Source organism: Quercus lobata, chromosome 2, assembly GCF_001633185.2.
Source record: "Quercus lobata isolate SW786 chromosome 2, ValleyOak3.0 Primary Assembly, whole genome shotgun sequence".
NCBI lineage: Eukaryota > Viridiplantae > Streptophyta > Magnoliopsida > Fagales > Fagaceae > Quercus > Quercus lobata.
In genome coordinates this window covers 31520390-31540042 of record NC_044905.1, presented here as the reverse complement: position 1 = coordinate 31540042, position 19653 = coordinate 31520390, and the positions used below count along the sequence as shown (strand labels likewise).

At 32.8% G+C, this 19653-nt stretch overlaps 1 protein-coding gene across 1 annotated transcript; it reads right to left on the bottom strand.

The window, feature by feature from the left end:
* Nucleotides 1-6167: 6167 nt before the first annotated feature.
* Nucleotides 6168-11602, bottom strand: LOC115975337 (CMP-sialic acid transporter 1). The gene is made up of 8 exons (XM_031096075.1): nucleotides 11405-11602; nucleotides 11180-11263; nucleotides 10859-11073; nucleotides 10529-10607; nucleotides 9192-9361; nucleotides 8637-8823; nucleotides 6859-6936; nucleotides 6168-6739 (listed from the first exon to the last, which is right to left on the bottom strand). The coding sequence occupies exons 1-8, from the start codon at nucleotides 11453-11455 to the stop codon at nucleotides 6596-6598; spliced, it is 1008 nt and encodes a 335-aa protein (XP_030951935.1). The 5' UTR covers nucleotides 11456-11602; the 3' UTR covers nucleotides 6168-6595.
* Between the last annotated feature and the right edge of the window lie 8051 nt (nucleotides 11603-19653).

Genomic DNA, 19653 nt, shown 5'->3' with positions numbered 1-19653 from the left:
AAGGCATCAATTGCTTCTTCAACAAGAAAACTTTTTTCCTTCCATATAAAGGAGAATCTTTGTCTTGCAAACCAAAGAAAATTATTGTCTTCCACACCAAGGAAAAACCTTTCGTTCCACATGAAAGAAAACCAAAATGAATCTAATTAGGAATTTGAGGCAATTTTCATCATACTATAATTTTGCCTTACCAGAGGCAAATTAGACCTCAGATAATCAAAGTTCGAAAATTTTTTTTCCTATGCCTTTACAATAATCATCTTGGTAATTCTGCCTTTTCTGTCTATCTCCTAGCAACTTGACTTGCAGAAGGCCGCTCTGGCATAAGAATCATCTATTATTGATTTATTGTCATAGGAAAACATAAAACTGTGTTCTGGCATTGGACCACTCTATACAGTAGGTTTCTTACAGAAAAAATCAAGATGTTTGTTGAATTATAAGACCTGCATAATTCCCTTGAAGGCTCTCTTTACTTGTATTGATTAGACAACTAAAAAATGAAGTCCACACTGCTCAAGCAACAAGAACCTTTAAACAGCTATGATACAGTGTGAGACCATGTACAATTCCTAAGAAAGCTGTGCTGTACGTAGAAGGTACCATTCATATATGATATATGTGATTCACATTTTGGCATTCTATGATAATAATGTTTGTGCCGTGGGTTGAAGGTCAAGCGTAGCTATGATATTTATTTAGAAATATTAAGAAGCAAACCACACATGACACATACAACACTTCTACTTGTGATGCATCCCTTATTAGATATCCTTCTTTTTCATAGCATAGCACATCTTATCCGAAAAAAACCTTTGAAAAATCTCATCCATGTCTAGGTAATGTATCCATCAAATTGATCTTAATAGCTGAAAAAAGGGGTCCTACCACTTAATGCCAGAATTAAGAAGGAAAGGCAACAGGTTCTTAAGTTTTATACATAACCAAAGAGCTTCTGAAAGCAGAAAAAGGAACAACAATGTTTTTGTTCAAACTTAAATATTCAATTAGGTGCCGAAATTGTGCCAATAATCCAAAAAAATTGCATGTAAAATAATTTTTTTGAACATTTCAAGTTGCTTGCCAAGATACCACGGTGAAACTTATTATGATCATGAAAAAATAGTGTAGCATTCAAACAGTAAAAGTTTATTGGAATCAAATCATGACACACTATTAATACTAAGACAATAACCTATTCATGGTTACACAGTTGTTTCTTGCATCGACAGAATCACACTGGCTGTCGAAAACCTGGCCTTTCAATAAGCCTATTTAGTTTTAGAGTCTTTAGACATAACATGACCACTCAGGAGTCGTCGTATCCAGTGCACACAATTCCCACTTCTACAGGTTTGGGAGAGATGATTGGTAGGCACCTTACCCCCAACATGATGACTAATGAATGCCAGTGAAAAACCTGACTATTGAAGCTGCTTAGTCTGGCCAGGTAATGCAGTAAAACATATAGACATAGGTGAGGCCAGAATTTTTAGATCAAGGGGGTCAAAGTAAACAAAACACACGGATTTATATTTTAAAAATGATAATTTTTAGGAGGGTGATATATACTTTGTGTACAATTATACTCAAATTTAAGAATGCAACTTCAAATCTTAATAAGTTTTGTAGGGCCATGGCCACCCCAACCATGCCTGCAGTTCTGTACCTGTGATTAGATATATACACATACTTTAAGTTGAATATCTATCTTCATTATATTTGCATAGAAACATTACATAGACAAAAGATGAACATTACAGTATTAAAGATTACATAATCTAAATCAATCCCATAGCTAATCCAAGCTTATCATCTATAATAGTACTTAGTGAAAACTAATAATTAATTTCTCTGAACATAGTGTAATATATTGCTATAGACTTCAAATCATTTTTGGGAAGGCCAAAGAAAGGCTCCCATGGCAAAGTTCCTCTTCTGGGTGACATCTCCAGTGACAGGCAATCCATACTCATTCAACAGGCAGTCCAGTTTCCACTCAGGCATGGTCTCATAGTCACTCTTTCTATATCTTGGGTAGTGCAGAGGCATCTGGAAGTGGTGGCAGTTGTTGCTCCTGTTCATTTGGTGCCCATTTGGCCTTAGCCCAGGCATGCCAATAGCAGTATTGGCAAAACTAATTCCACTCATCCTACCCTTTTCTACTATGTCTCTGAGTTGAGCATTACTCAATGCCAAGTAGTCCTTTTATAGACATCCTAGAAAGTAGAATATTAGGGTATGTGCTAGAAGAGAGAAATCAAGAATGAGTGCATTTAATGTTCGAAAGTGAAGCATTTTGATTTTTGAACATTATGATAGATTTTTAGTAGAATTATTGTAAGCGAGCAGAGGGTTGAGAGTCACAATTTGATGCACCTGAACAACATTGAAAACTACATATCAGAGTCCAAATTGAATGGTTTAAGATAAATTATTTGATTCAGTTAGATGCAGTGTTAGACCATCCATTTTCTAGAGCTTTCTATTCAAGTTAGAAATTAATGATCCCAGTTGCGGCTTTGATGTTACATATGTACATATCCATATCATATTTAATTAGAAATATTAAGAAGCAAACTACACATACAACACTTGTGCTTGTGATACATCCCTTATTAGATATCCTTTTTTCATAGCATAGCACACCTCATCCGAAAAAAACCTTTGAAAAATCTCATCCATATCTAGGTAATGTATCCATCAAATTGATCTTAATAGCTGAAAAAGGGGGTCCTACCAGTTAATGGCAGAATTAAGAAGGAAAGGCAACAGGTTCTCAAGTTTTTAAACATAACCAAAGAGCTTCTGAAAGCAGAAAAAGGAACAACAATGTTTTTGTTCAAACTTAAATATTCAATTAGGTGCTGAAATTGTGCCAATAATCCAAAAATATTGCATGTAAAATAATTTTGTTGGAATTTCAAATTGCTTGCCAAGATACCACAGTGAAACTTATTATGATCATGAAAAAATAGTATAGGATTCAAACAGTAAAGTTTATTGGAATCAAATCATGACACTCTATTAATACTAAGACAATAACCTATTCATGGTTACACAGTTGTTTCTTGCATCAACAGCATCACACTGGCTGTAGAAAACCTGGCCTTTCAATTAAGCCTATTTAGTTTTAGAGTCTTTAGACACAACATGACCACTCAGGAGTCATCGTATCCAGTGCACACAATTCCCACCTCTACAGGTTTGGGAAAGATGATTGGTAGGCATCTTACCCCCAACATGATGATTCATGAGTGCCAGTGAAAAACCTGACTATTGAAGTTGCTTAATCTGGCCATGTAATGCAGTAAAAACATATAGACATAGGTGAGGCCAGAATTTTAAGATCAAGGGGGTCAAAGTAAACAAAACAAACGGATTTATATTTTAAAAATGAGAATTTTTAGGAGGGTGATATATACTTTGTGTACAATTATGCTCAAATTTAAGAATGCAACTACAAATCTTAATAAGTTTTGAAGGGCCATGGCCACCCCAACCATGCCTGCAGTTCTGTACCTGTGATTAGATATATACACATACTTTTTAAGTTGAATATCTATCTTCATTATATTTGCATAAAAACATTACATAGACAAAAGATGAACATTGCAGTATTAAAGATATCACAATCTAAATCAATCCCGTAGCTAATCCATGTTTATCATCCCTGGTAGTACTTAGTGAAAACTAATAATTAAGTTCTCTGAACATAGTGTAATATATTGCTATAGACTTCAAATCATTCTCGGGAAGGCCAAAGAAAGGCTCCCATGGCAAAGTTCCTCTTCTGGGTGACATCTCCAGTGACAGGCAATCCATACTCATTCAACAGGCAGTCCAGTTTCCACTCAGGCATGGTCTCATAGTCACTCTTTATGTACCTTGGGTAGTGCAGAGGCATCTGGAAGTGGTGGCAGTTGTTGCTCTTGTTCATTTGGTGCCCATTTGGCCTTAGCCCAGGCATGGCAATAGCAGTATTGGCAAAACTAATTCCACTCATCCTACCCTTTTCTACTATGTCTCTGAGTCGAGCATTACTCAATGCCAAGTAGTCCTTTTATAGACATCCTAGAAAGCAGAATATTAGGGTATGTGCTAGAAGAGAGAAATCAAGAATGAGTGCATTTAATGTTCGAAAGTGAAGCATTTTGATTTTTGAACATTATGATGGATTTTTAGTAGAATTATTGTAAGCGAGCAGAGGGTTGAGAGTCACAATTTCATGCACCTGAACAACATTGAAAACTATATATCAGAGTCCAAATTGAATGGTTTAAGATACATTATTTGATTCAGTTCTAGATGCAGTGTTAGACCATCCATTTTCTAGAGCTTTCTATTTAAGTTAGAAAATAATGATCCCAGTTGCGGATTTAATGTTACATATGTACATATCCATATCCAATTTTGTTTTTTATTACATTGGGGAAAGGCAGAGATCAGTCAATCATGAACTCAATCTAAAATCAAGAGGCTAGAACAGTAGAACCTAGAAAGATTTGGACAACCAGGACAATGGGTAATTTGTAATTGTAATAAAAAATTCATTTTCAAAAAAATTTATATCGAATGCAAGAATTGGACAGTAAACTTTATTCCTACATTTTATTTTTAGGCCAGCGCACTTTACTTTGTGCCTGAAACGTTCTGCTAATTTCCCGACAATACAAACTGTTTTGTATGCATTACTTAACATACTTGCATGCAAGGGGAATTTACTTGGTTTAATGTCCAAGTTTTAACACTAGTACTGCTAGAAACAATTGAAGTAAAAGCAATAAAACCCGGTAAACAAACCACCAGAACTCTCTCTTTCGAAGAGTCAGAAACCTTCTTTAATTTACTTCAATTTTGAGCTTTTGCTAGAAGCTCTTTTCATTAACTTACCATACACGGCTATTTGTTGCTTAAAGTACTTATTAGAACTAAAAGCACTTTATTTAGGCTCTGCCTAACACAGAGCCAAACAGATCCTGGTGTATTAGTATTACTCATGTCTAAATCAACTTCATCCCTAAATACTGACTAATCCGTCTCTGAAGCATTACCCCCTAAAAGGTTACAATCTCATAACTGTGAGGATCAAAATCTTAATATTCTTAAAAAAGGCAGACAAATTTTAGATACATTTGCCAATCATACCAGATTTTCAAGTAAGAGCATCCCATTCCCCAACAATTTCTTTAGCCAATCTTTTACGCTTATTTCTAAAAGAAGTCACAAGTAGAATTTGAATTTGAGTAAGTATATTCAACACATATTCCTAAAAGAATTTTTAAGTTACCAAACTAACTGCAAAATTTTCATGTAGGGTCGAATTGTTATCTTTTGACAGCAATTGTAGGATATGAAGAATTAATGTCTAAAGGATGGAACTGATTCCAAATGAGCACTTGTTAAAAGCAATAGTTTCCACGCATTGGACAAACATCAGGAATTTGTTCTTCGTTCAACTGAAACTTCTATTTAACTAACTGAGAGATGTTTAGGAGATGATGATACTAATTACTTGCTAGGGCCAAAAAAAAAAAAATTACAATCCTTTTCACCACGTTAATGCGGCAAGTTGTGATTAAAAACATCATTTTTTATATGGTCTTACCATTCATACCACTTTGTTAACACCAATCACCACACACCACCTCAATAGTTGTGAAAAAATGTTGTCAATATTATTTCAAGATGTGTTTAGGTGAAACTAAAGCACCTCTACAAGTCTGAATTTCAACTAAAGAAAACTTTTCATTAGAATGCCTGGGTTTCCAGCGCGTAATTGAAATAACGTATTTAGAGGATTTTTTCTTACTAAATAAACCCAAGTGTTACCCCAACAAATCAAATCCTGCTATTTGAATTTAAAAGTAAAAATAAATAAAAATTTTGCAAGTGCTCTCAGTTAGTAACCATCTGATCCAAGCAACTTGAACTTGGTAAGGCACCTTCTCTGTTGTAAGACTATTCTTGTTTCTTACTTGTTCAGATCTAGGAATTAAATATGTGTTTTTGCTAACCTTAAACAGATTGGCACATCTGCCTCTGGAGAAATCTACAAGTGCAGCAAGGTTACAAGCTCATAACAATAAGGTTCAAACTAGGTATCATCAGCCTCTCATACAAATTTGAGTGTTAAGCAAATTCCAGGATAAACAAAACACAAAGCAGAACCAAAGAATATTTTGATTCAGAGATTCTGATTCCCAAAACTTTCTTGTTGCCATTCTCTGTCAAATATTAAAAAAACAACACAGGTGGAACACTTTTTTGATGAAGTATATCCAGTACATATTCCTAAAAGAATTTAAGAGAACAATCTACATGTCAGTATATTCATACAAACAATGGATTTAATTTGTTCTCTCACAACTTTGGGAGAGTAACTGTTAGTGAGGGAATAGTTGTCTTTGACAGCAATGAAGAACCCGGATGAGGGAGACTACATGATGGTTCTGATTCCAGCTACAGATGATTCTCCACGGATATTGTGACATCCCCCTCTCTATTATATTCTAGTTGCAGCATTGCATCAAGTTAGGTGCAACTTCCACTAGGCACCTGATAAAATCATTAGTTTCCCTGAACGAGACAATCATCAAGTATCTGTTTTTCGTTCAACAGAAATTTCTTTTAGATTTTCAGGAGCTGCTTTAGTGGGTGATGGCATATCCACCAGCATGTTTGGAGGGGCAAAATACATGTGTAGTGACATCATACAGACAATGATACCCAAGAACAGCTGCAGCAAGATAAGAAAAGTAATAAACATGATCATTGATCAAGTAAAAAATACATGGGCATAAGATATAGAGAGAGAAAGCTGAGAACTTTTTGACTTTAAAGTGCACGGCAGCTTACCTGCAGTGTAGGCTTGAAACTGAAAAGGTATACAGAGATAACCGTTGTAAGCAGCATGGCCATTGATGTGGAATACACCTGATTTAAGCACAAGTTAGCAGCAGGTAAAAAGAAGAAAACACATTAATTGAAGAACCCATATTGGGCTCAAGTTGGACTTGAAAATTCTACGTATTCGACTAGGAAACTCCATAAAGAGGTATCTAAATAAAATGTGTAAACAATTTCGCTTTTGTTAGTTTCTGAGAGCCTCATCTTTCCACGCAACCACTCTGATCGGGATAGAGGTTAAATTGAGTGTAACTTGAATGAAAAAAGATTCCTTGCTCTAAAAAGGGTGTCTCCACTCTCCATGGAGAAAAGGCCCATAACATGGGTCTTTCATTAGCCAAAACTGAAATTTTGGATCTCCTCTGGATCCCAGGTATTATTACCCGGGAAAAGGTAGAAAATAGGCACTATTTTTTATTTCACAGATGATAAGATAACAGGATGCTTGTTAGGAGTAGGGGCTCACCTTTCGCTCAACAGGGGGAAAAAAGTGCATCAATTTTTAGGTACAAATAAGTGAAACCTTGTCCTAAATGAATTCACCACTTGTCTGTACAGTTTCTGCACTTGACATGGCATTTTAGTTTTCACAGTTTATTGGACAATTTTTACAAACTATATTAGAAAAAAAAAATGTACTATTATTGGATTCACAAACATCTTATGTTACATAACCAAAACAAATAATAGATAAAGAAAATATTATATGATGCTCCAGCAATAAGGTTGTATGCAAAAACTAGGCAGCTAAAACGCAAAAATCTACCATATAAGAGTGGACCTAATCCAATGGATGCCACAATAGAAGAGAATTTTAAGGCCCAAATGCTCTCAGGACTGCTGCCTATGGTGGCAGGTTTCAAAGTAATTTATGACTAGGATAGCACAGGCTTACAGCCACTGAGGACAGCTAACTAACCGATGACCTAAGAGTCAAGTCTCCTGTTCTTAGTCTGAAAGGCCGCAAATTGCATCACCCATTTCCCCTCAAGACTGTCACATCCCAGTAAAAAGGAAATAAGCATACACTGCAAATGATCAGGTCCTGTTCTGAAGTGAAAATAATTCTAGTGAAGTGTAAGCTACGTGAGATTGGCATATCTACCTTGATGAATACAAGTTATACAAAACACACATGCACACAGAGACTGTAACATGAAAATTTCCTTTCGACCAATTGTTTGAATACACAATAATCACAAGTACTAGGGGTCAAATTCAAAAATCCCTGACTTTAAGAATAGTCAAAGACGGGCAAGGACCCTTCAAGCATTTTTTTCATAATATATATAAAGTTTTATTAAAATAAACTACTACTTCATACGAAAAGGATGAAGTGGCCTAATTTGCATATATAAGTGAGGAAACATAGTCCTTTATTGAATTAGAGAAAGCGTTCTCTTTGATGATCCAGCCTGCTAAGCTTGGAGCCCAGTGCATAACATACCTTCGATGATACAACTTAGTTTAAAGTGCCATTTTTGTACACTTATGACACTAATGTGTTCCATGAAGCCATAGGTTGAAACTCTCTCAAAAAAAAAAAAAAACAAGTAAATCAGTCACAAAATGCAACTGAAAGGCCATATAACATTTGAGGGAAAAAGTGAACCAATAGAATATTTCATTGATAAGCATTTTCATGTAGTGCATATTTGCGAATGAAAGCTTCAAAAGAAATATGATAACAAAACCATGGGTGTTAGTTCAAAGGTAAAAGCAATCACCTTCACAATGTTGTCAGCATACTTCATCAACCATGACACTAGCAAGCCCGTGGATCCAAGGTTTAATATCACCATCCAAGTTGTAAGACTATATCCATTGAAAATTCGGCTCCACCAAGGACCTCTCTCAAATCCACTTCTGAAATCATCCACAAGAAGCCGTGCCATATTGAAAATCACACCAAACCTGAGCAGGAAAAAATATCTGAAAATGAACTGGTGTAGTAGATATACTGAACAAACAAGAGAGTTGACACACTAAAGTACAATCAAAATATAATTCAAGTACATATCTAACAGGAAAGGAAATTCTATGTCACAGCAAATTCAATATTTCCTTCATTTGATTTTAAAAGGACTGAAAACAGAGGAACACTTGAAATCTCATTGCCATTTTTGGGAGGGAGATTAATGTCTAACATCTTTTGAGAATTCCAACAATGAAAGATTTATGGGTGAGGGTTTCCAATGCAGCTGCTCAAAATGCAAAAGGATAATAAATAGCTGATGTTACCCTTCAAAAAGCAAGTTATTGTGTGGAGAAAAGATACCTACGTATATAATTGTACATTCTGCCAATACAAGCTATCATTGTTCTTCTTCATCAGAAACTCTGTGTATACACCTGCCAATGCTGATAGACAGGCTGATAGGATTCCTAACATGTATCCTTGGATTGGTGCTGAGAACAGAGAGTCACATGAAGCTTCTCCACAACCTTTAATCTACAATAATTGAAAATGGAATAGTTAAACTACACATGTTACATCAATACTTAGCTCAGATTTAGGCCATTACTCGAGAAATTATCCAGTCAAGTTTTCATCACCTCAGACAGAAAGAAAAAAAATTCAAACGTAAGAGAGAGTTTTTCGTATAGATGTTCATATCACAGACCATTGAGCGAGGCAATAATAGAAGACTTCTCTCAACCAAAAAAGAAAATGGAAATGACTTCATAGAGTTTGATCCATCTTAATGCATATAGAAATGACTTCAAATAAAAATAAACAACAAAATTACTGCAACAATGGAACCATCGTATATAATGCTTTACACCAACATTTTTTGTTGTCTTTAATAAAGAAGATGATATACAAAGAACGAAATGGGCTGTTGCAACCTTATAAAAAAAATGGTTACAACATTTGCCATAAGCACTTCACATGATTTCTGCATTTGGTAGAGGAAACATGAAGGGGAAGCTTGTTAACTGTCTATCACATCACATTGTGAACCGGTAGTTTGCTTCATTGTTTGATTATAAGGTTTCACTGTCCTCAGCCCACAGTGGATGTATTTCAATCACCAGAGAGCTGTGGGTAAGAGGTCCTACAATATTACTCACTCAACAGTCAAATTGTGGAGACCCTGTTTCCAAGATCGAGGAAAACCACAGCTAACGCACATCAATGTTAGGGTAGTGACCCACTTACAGATGAAAAGAAAATGGACAAAAAAAAGAAACCATCTTTTCATGTTATCTCTTATTAGCCCAATTCCTGATCTCCCATGTTTGTCCTTCAAGTAGCCATTTCAGATCAATTCAAACGACAAGGTAGCAAAACTTGAATAAAGGCTATACTTCTGATTATAAAATATACAAATAATACATTCCTATAAATGGATTCAGCAAATATCGGTTTTCCAGTCCCTATAATGTACGCCATATAAATACTAGGCAAGAAGTGCCTCACATTAATTCAAGTACGCTAACTTAACTAGAACAAAAATAATCATGCTAAAAGAATTGATCTCCAACAGAATTACTGGTACTACACCACTAAAATATCAAACATTTAGACCTATAGTTCATACACGCACAAAACACCACATTTTCAAGTACGAAACCAGCTCCAATTTACATCATAACAATAATTTCAACTCATCACCTGGCTTGTGGTTGTTCCAATGGCTAACAAAACAATAGCCATCCACCGTAGATTCGACAGCTTCCTTCTCAGGAATATCCTAAGCACGAAACCAAAACCAACTAATTCAGTCAATTAACAACACACTAACTTATGGCGAAGGAATAAAAGCCATACATTAGATTACAGAAAATGCTAAAACTACTACGAATTTCACTACAAAAGACTTACAAACTAACATGACGCTGAATTTATTTGGTGCCACATCAACAACATTATAAATAAATTTCCGAACTACTTTTTTTGTTTTTTTTTTTTTAATGTGACATCGAAAAAGTACAATGTAGGCACCTGAACAATATGCCAGTGGTGACAATCTTCAAATTACCCATGATTTGATATGTGGATGTGTCCACATAAGTCAACGTTGCGAATTGAACATTGTTGTGAAATAGATATATAACCGAAGGGATCACAAACAAGCGCACGCTTTTCCATTCTGTAGTCATCCTTGTAGATGGTAATACCCGGCGCTCTCGCCATAGAAGTAAACTAGAAACCACTAGCTGTAGCTCAAATTTTAAACAATTGTAATTGCAGTATTAGCAGAGCTAGTCAAATACTAATTAAGTAAAATGAATATAGTTTGATTAATAACATAAATAAATAAACCTTAAAAAATTCTGCTAGAAATGGAACAGTTCCATAGTCATAGGTATAGTGTCCATTACTTTGAGATAGAGTTGTCAAAATTCCCTGTCACATTTAATTACAAAAAAATATATATAAAAATAAATTAGCAATAAAAATAGCTAGGAAATTTGAATTAGAAATAATTATTGAAATTGAAAGAGATCTAATAGAATTTTTAAGTTTTAGGGTTAAAAATTGGGGGACCTGAGAGCTGGTGAGAATGGTGAGGAGCGCGGCTACGAAGTACCACTGCATCGTCTTCTACGGAGGAGCGGTGATCGCATGTGACGCAGTTGTAATCTGGGTTTTTTGAAATTTGCCCAGTTAGCTTGTGAGTTCAGACTTTCAGTTAGGACTTCGGCTCTGATTTTTTACTGTTTCTTTTTTGTTTTCTAAATATAGAAATTGCGTGGTTTCTTTTTCTTCTCTTTTCTTTCTTTCTTTCTTTAGTTTAATTGGTATTTTAGGGTTTTTTTTTTTCTTGGACTAGATTTTCCGACATTTTTAATTGGAAAAAAAATGTTATTAAATATTTATTTTGGTTAATTTACTTCTTGAACTTCACATAATTGCTAAATCAATACTTTTTTTGGTCTTCGTTAAAACACTAATAGAATATCGATATGCATCTCACCTTAACTTTAAAAATAACATATTTTCACAATATGAACCGGTTGAGAGGGAGAGAGAAAAAGATACAATCGGACCAAAACTATTGTCGCCAAAATTCTTTTGAATTACGGTCTAATTATTCCAAAACTTTCATTCAAATTAATTAAGAAAGAAATTGCAATTAGGAAAGAGATTTTTTTTTTTTTTTTAAATAGACATAAAAGGAAAAAAAAATAAAAACTATTGTCTTTATCATATAATAATAATCAATATAATCACTAAAATACATTAAGTATATTATTATACTCTAGGGTTAACAAAACTATTATGCGGCACCCACTTTGAACCATTTTGGGTCACTTTAGTCCATTTTGATCCACTGCAAGCTCATTCGGTCCATTGCGGTCCACTATGGTTAATTCAGTTCACTTTGGTCCACCTAGGTCGCTTCGATCCATTTCAATCCACTGCGGTCTATTTGGTCCACTTCAGTCCATTTCAATCCACTTTGGTCCTTTTGATTTACTTTAGTCAATTTCAGTGCACTTACTTAAAAATAGAAAAAGACAAGTTTGCACTAAGAGTAACTATTTTAAATCCAAATTTTATTAAAATTTTAGTAATTTAATCTCAAATTTATTCCACACATATTTAATGAATTCAAACCCATCTACTTATTTATTTTATTTTGCTTAAAAAGAGACAATTTAACATTACTTATGTTCTAAAACACTATTAGAATAAATTCAAACCTTGGAGCCACTATATTTAATTCTAAGGCTTGACATATATTGAGTAATATTAATCTATAAATTGTTGGTGAATATTCCGTGATTATATCTACCAATTACTATTAACATTAGTAATATTTAAATCATCTAATAATATTAATAATCCAAAAGAACGTTCAGATTATACTGCAAGATTGGGAGAGAGATAAATAAATGGACGATAAAGTTTATCATAAAGAAATTATAATAAGGAGAAATGCCTAATAACATGTTATAGTTAACCCTTAAATAATTGTACTTACCCAAAAAAATAAAATAAAAAACTGCAATACTTGTATGTATTTGCTAAGTATCAGTCAAAACTAAGATCATTTTGCAAGATTAATGCATATGGTGTTTGAAACAATTGTTTTTTTTTTCTTTTGTTTTTTGTTTGAGATTGGGATGTAATTACAAATTAATAATTTATATTAGTGTTTAATATTTGCTTATTTTTTACTTATATTATTGTTGGGTAAAAATTTGTTTTGTTTTTCAACTATTGTTCCAATAATACTGATGTAAATCTAATTCTCTTTTTATTAAATTAAATTGACGAATTAATATATAAAAAAAAAACTTTTTATTAATTATTTTCAATTGAAATTTTAATTACACACCAATCCAAAAGAAAATATTCATTAATTATTTTCAATTGAAATTTTAATTACATACCAATCCAAAGGAAAATATTCATTCTGTAAATTGATGTTGTAAGGTTTTAGTTTCTATTTTGATTTTGGTTGTCTCATTCCACTTCAAATTTTGTTACTAAAATGCTATTATTTTCTTTGTGTTTAATATTTAACAATACAATAATATAAAGTTTATAAAAAAATAAAATGTGGCATTATTTGTGTTTAATAGTCAAGATAGAAGATTCCGCTATTTGTCATCGCTTTGTGCATCCGTTAGTCGTAGGATTCAACTTTTATAAGAAATAGGGCAATAGGCCAAAGTTGGTTTCTTCAAACACATAATGGTGTTGAAAGAATTTATGAAATCACTTTTTTCCCCCATTTTTTTTAATAATTAGAAGTGTATAAAAAGTTTAAAAAAAAAAAATGCTCAAAATAAGGAGGAAATTACACTTTATCACCATAAATTATAGCCCATATTATACTTTGTACCCGAAACATTTCGAGTGCATGTTTTGCACCTTAAATAATGACTCTTGTTATACTTTGCATCTCAACGATAAGTTTATTATTAACTTGAATAGAACTTCAAAGTTTAAGGTGTAAAATGGAATCAAAAGTATAGTTTAGAGTAATATAGTGTAATTTATTCTTTGTTTTTAAAGAATTGAAAAGAATGACAATTAGGTCTTTTTATGTGGTGCCATATTTTTCTAAGTTAATAGCAAACTTAAGGTTGGATTGCAAAGTGTAACAATGGTCATAATTTATGGTACAAAACATGCATTTAAAAATTTTAAGGTGTAAATTGTAATTGGTGGTATAGTTTAGAGTAGTAAAATATAATATCAAGAAACAAGACAAAGACAACTTTTTGTCAAATTATCAAAAACAACAAACCCTGAACGAAATCTGGGGGGAATTGAATAAATTAGAGAAATCCAATAATTGCAATTTTTCCAAACTTGTTAGAGCATTTGCACACCTGTCTGCTTCCCTAAAATCATAGTATTTTTACATTTGTGGCAAAGATTCTTCCCGACAGGTCTTCTTCGCAACAGAGACCTGTAATCATTCACCAAAGCCATTAACCCCGGATAAAATTTAACTAGACCAGCAAGGTAGGAAACTAGTTACAAAACATCTAATTCCACCACAAGATGTGAAAATCCAAAAAATACAAGGCTTAGCCCATCCCTTATAGCGACCATAACTTTGCCACAACACTCAGGGCCGGCCCAAGCGTTTTGGAGGCTAAGGCAAAATTTTCAAATAGAGCCTTTATGTTATCAGTTAAATAATATTTAACTAGCATTTTATATAATAATTTTTTTAAAATCCATTATTTTTACTCTTTAATATTTTTTTTTTTTTTGAGAAAATGCTAAACTTATAACAAATTTTACTACAAACAGGTGTTGTAATGAATGTGATCAATGATATGAGATTTACAAAAATATTAGAAATATTATAAAATTTACAATATGAGAATTACAAAGATATATCACCAATCACAAATATTCATTCAAAAATGCATTCAATAGTTTGTTGAAATTTACCTATCATATTCATTGTATCATCAAATTATAAAAGTTATGGAGACTACCACACATCCTTGGTTCAATGATCACTCTACAAGTATAAGTTCTTGTGAGGTGTGGGGGGAGCAACAGCCAAGATTTAAGTTTCTAGAAGAGAGTTTTACACACATACACACTTAGATTAGGTTAGAAACTTTCTCCAAAAAAAAAAAAAAAAAAATTAGGCTAGAGTATAATTTTTATCTTGTATAAAAATAATTAAATAAATAAAATTTATGTAATAAAATTTATAGTATTTTTAACATTTTCCTTTTTGAATTACTTGTGATTAGTAACACATCTATTTATAAGACCTATTTATTTAAATTTGTCTTATCTCTATTTCTAGCATTACTTAATTCTTTGAGCATTCTTAATAGTGAAAAGAAAAATGTAAACTAAAATGTTTTAATATCTCTCCAAAATATTTATATATATATATATATATATATATTTTTCAAAAAAAAATTATATGTAAAAAATAAATAAATAAATTTGCCCTCAAATTTGGGGCCTTCTCAAGTAAGGGGGCCTAGGCAATGGCCTAATTGGCCTAAGCCTAGGGCCGGCCCTGAGTCAACACTACCGGCACCTGCCAAAATTTAATTAACTAAGGAGAAAGAATCCGTGTTTAACTTGACCCATCCACCTCTAAAGCCAGGGCATGCCACTAAACAACAGTTAGAATTAAATTACATGAAGACAAAGACAATCCCAAAACAGAATAGAACTCACAAGCACTATTTAAACAAGTATCTACAAGTTTGGTGATAGAATCATAGAATCCATTGCTTGAACCTTGTTTGGATTGAAAATCAACATATTCCTATGGAGCCAAAGTGACCTAATACCAAACAAAAACAAGAGTTTACAAGGTAAAAAAAAAAAATGCTTTTGGAATGTTACAATAGATAAAATTACAATTAAACTCAGTTTTAAGTTTTTAGCTTTTATGTACAGTTTTTTAAAATCTCATTTTTTTTCTTACTTTTTTCATATTTTTAAAGTACAAGTATACTTTAACACATTTTTAATAAAAAAAGAAAAAATTCAGCAAAAGTTAAATAAGATGTTCTCAATACGGATACCATGCAATCAATCAGCTAAAGTAAGACCAAAAGATGCATTACAAAAACCTCGGATTCCTAAACGATTTTTAAAGGTCTTGGAGGATAGTCAAATTAAGAACCCACAGCACACCTTGGACACAAAGTAGCCGCAATAAGCCCTCCAGCTATCAAAACTTCTCTAACCAAGAATGCTTGTTGGGCCAAAGGTTTTTGGGCTCAAACAATGCTATTATTTAAACAAAACCGAATGAAGAATTTAATCCTAGGGGAAGCCCAAGATTTCCAGACCCATTTTCCCCCATGCTGAAACACTAATTATTGGCATTACTGTTCTCACTTGCCAAAAGATAAATTTTCTGGTTTAAAGGGTGTCCTCCAAGTTGGCCTGTTTGTTTGGAAGGCTAACCTTGCATGTCCGTATGGTGCTTAATCAGTTACGAAGGTTCTTATCCAAAAATAAAAAATAAAATCAGTTGCAAAGGCATTCCCAGCTTATGTAATGCAATGTGTGGCCCTTCCTGCGACAATTTGTGATTGACTAGCTAGATGCAATGAATAGGGACTTTCTTTGGGGTTCTATGCCGGAGAAAAGAAAAATACACCCTGTGAGTTAAATGATAAAATTTGATTAAGCCTAAATCTCTTTGAGACCTAGGCTTACATACCACGAGAGATAGGAATTCGGCTTCAATGGCTAAATTATTTTGGAAAACTATTAACTATTAAGAGTGGCTCTGAAGCTTTGGCTAGTGTTTTAAAATGCAAGTACGGAAGTACCTAGTGTCGACTCAACCTTTAGACCATTAGGTGATGGCCTATGGCCTCTAATTGCAAGAGGACCCTCTAAAATAGAATATATTATATTTTTTTGTTTTATAGTATTGAAAAAAAAAAATTTGAAAAGTATTGCAAATAATAATAATAACAAAAAAAGTAAGGCTTCTCACTTAGCCAAAAAAAAAAAAAAAAAAAGACCTCTTCTTGTAGCTTATAGTATGTCTTGTCTATTTGTGTTAGAGTATAAAAAATTTAATCAATGCCCAAAAATTTTACTCATCCTTTTTTAAACAAAGTTTAGTTACAAAAATGATTGTACTCTAAAACTACAACTTCCTTTAAAAAAATTAACATTAATACATATTTTGAAAATCTAATTATTGGATTACATGTTTTTTAAACCCTTAACACACATGTCAATTTTGTGTCAATCAAATATTAATTATCTATTATATGATCAATAAATTTATATTTTATGCATAATTTTAAACTACAAAAACTTGCAATTTAAACAATTTATTGATGACATAGTTATTGATTTTTAATTTTTTAGAAATTTTGCAAGCATTGAGGATATAAGAAGAAAATGTAATCCAATGGTGGATTCATCAAAATTCACCTCCAATAAAAATCTATTGAGTAAGGTTGTATTCTTAGGTTACAACCAATTTTGTAACTAAATTTTGTACTCATTTCTCTTTCTATCAAAATTAAAATTAATAGTTTTCCAAACAAATTTATTATTGAAAACTATTGTTCAATACCTAGAGTCCAACATTGTCAAAAGAAATAATAACCATCTCAAACACAATATTTATTTTCATATTGATTGTTTAGATTTATTTTTAGAATAAAAGTTATAAAATTCGTTTTATATAAATAGTTGAAAATAGTTCAATTAATGTAAATTGTGTGTGTATATATAAATGCTAGATTAGTCATGTATTACTTATAAAATATTAACTAATAATATTTTCTACATTTGCGTCTGTAGAAAGAAATTATTAAAAATTAAAATTGATCAAATCCTATTTAAGATCGACTATGTCACAAGAAAGATTAAGCATATTAACAATATTACCACTTGAAAAGAAAATTTTAGTGGAACTTGAATATAAAAACATAATTAGTAGTAATCTTAAATCTCAAAAGCCAAGAAAAAAAATTTAAATAAAAAAAATCAAAATTAATATTTAAAAATAAGAGAATGCCCACTATAAATTGTCACATTATCCCAAAAATGTATTGAGGTAGCCTTAGATTGGGCCTTATTATCATAGTCTGAAAATTTGAGTAATGTTTGAAATGAATATGTTTGAAACTGAATTGAAGTATTTAATAGAAATGACACTATTTAAAATTTACAAATTTACAAATTTTTATTTTATATTTAAAATATTCTAGGCATATGAAAAATCTTCATAACGTGCCCATATTTTGCTTCAAAGGCAGGTAATAATGTGCTCATTGTTGGAATATTGGAAAAAAAAACTAGTAATTCTTTACTTTCTACTTCTTTAAATTTTTGTCTTAGACTCAAAATTTGTTGATCGAGGCAGCCCTACCACTAATTTATCCGTGTTAATGGTAGACTTGAGTCAACCTTGCAATTATCTTAGTGGCCTTAATGGTAGGTGTGGGGGCCCGAGGACCGAAAAAGGGATTGTTGGGCTATAGTGTTGGCAGTGGGGCATTATACGCCCGAGGAGGGAGTTCACCCAAGAAGGAGAGATGAAGAGGCAAAAGGCTTTCAAGAGCTCCAGGTGGGAAGGACTGGTTGAGGTAAGAGAATCATGAGTAATAGGGGAAGTTTCTTGAGAGAAGTAGCATGTTGCCTCCACATTAAATGGTAGGCAGCAGTTTTATCAACCACATTGATGAGGAAATGACCTGAACAGTGTAATTCACAGCTAAGCAAACTCCATTTATCACCTTCTTCAGATGTTTAAAGGGACAAGTGTCATAAAGAGAAATGGGGGAGGTAAAGATGGAAGGTCAAGATGCAAAGGAAGGAAGCATATAAGAAAAAGATGGTTTTCATAGAAAAGGAGGTCAGACACAAGTATCAAGGAGAAAGAGAAAAGAAACAAGAACATTGAGAGAAGAAAGTGAACAGTGTAGTTTTCTGTATAACATTGGCCTCCTCGGGCAAGCTTGTAGGGAGACATTTGCTCATCTATTCTATAATTTTGGCCATTTCTTCCTTATTTTCATTCTCAAGCAGAACCCTCTCTCACTATTTGTTTCCCTCTCTTACAAATTTTATTGATTTGGGCCAAGGTTGAACTATACAATCCACTATTCTTAGTGGGCTTGGACTGCTAGATTTTTTGGTCCTTACCGTAGGCATGGCTTTAGAGTTTAGACTTATGGATTCTTGAACTAAAGAAAGGTGGATCTATGTTCTTGAAGTGTTCATATTGGGCCATTGAAAATAATATGAGCACTCCGTGACTTGGCAAGATACCATGAGCTTTCCATATATAATAAAATAGGGTTTTTTTTTTTTTTTTTTTGTGCTGGATGAGCTCATCACTCAATGGTTTAGAATATATTAATCAATAAGTCTTACCTTAGATTAAAACCTTAAATGGCCAACTTTTTTGTTAATAAGAAAACGATAAAGCTATTTAATTCGTGGTTGAAATCTTACATATATACTCATCAATAAATCTATGAACGAAATCCAGAGAGTCCTTCAACCAAACACAAAAGTTTCATGTCTAATTAAGTAGTGAACCACCTTGTTGCCCTCCAACTCTTACCAACCAAAAACGTTTATTCTCTTTTTTGGTTCTTTTCTTTTCAAAACACCTATATATGATATGTTAACATAGTCTCCCTGTAATTCTAGCTATCTGATTCCAATATTCTTTGCAAAGATCAAAAGCCCATAACATCAACAAAGAGGAACCTGTCTCACTAGGTTGTAAGAGGTTAGTTAAAGTATACAGGCTCATTTGGAAATTAATTAATAGTTCCTATTCATGTTAGGTAAAGAAATTA

Bases quoted from the DNA above. Each gene is read 5' to 3' on its own strand.
- LOC115975337 (XM_031096075.1), bottom strand. From the start codon at position 11,455: ATGCAGTGGTACTTCGTAGCCGCGCTCCTCACCATTCTCACCAGCTCT. The intron at 11,264-11,404 runs GTCCCCCAATTT...TAAATGTGACAG, and splicing joins CCATTCTCACCAGCTCTCAG to GGAATTTTGACAACTCTATC. The intron at 9,362-10,528 runs GTGATGAGTTGA...CAATTATTGTAG, and splicing joins TTGGAACAACCACAAGCCAG to ATTAAAGGTTGTGGAGAAGC.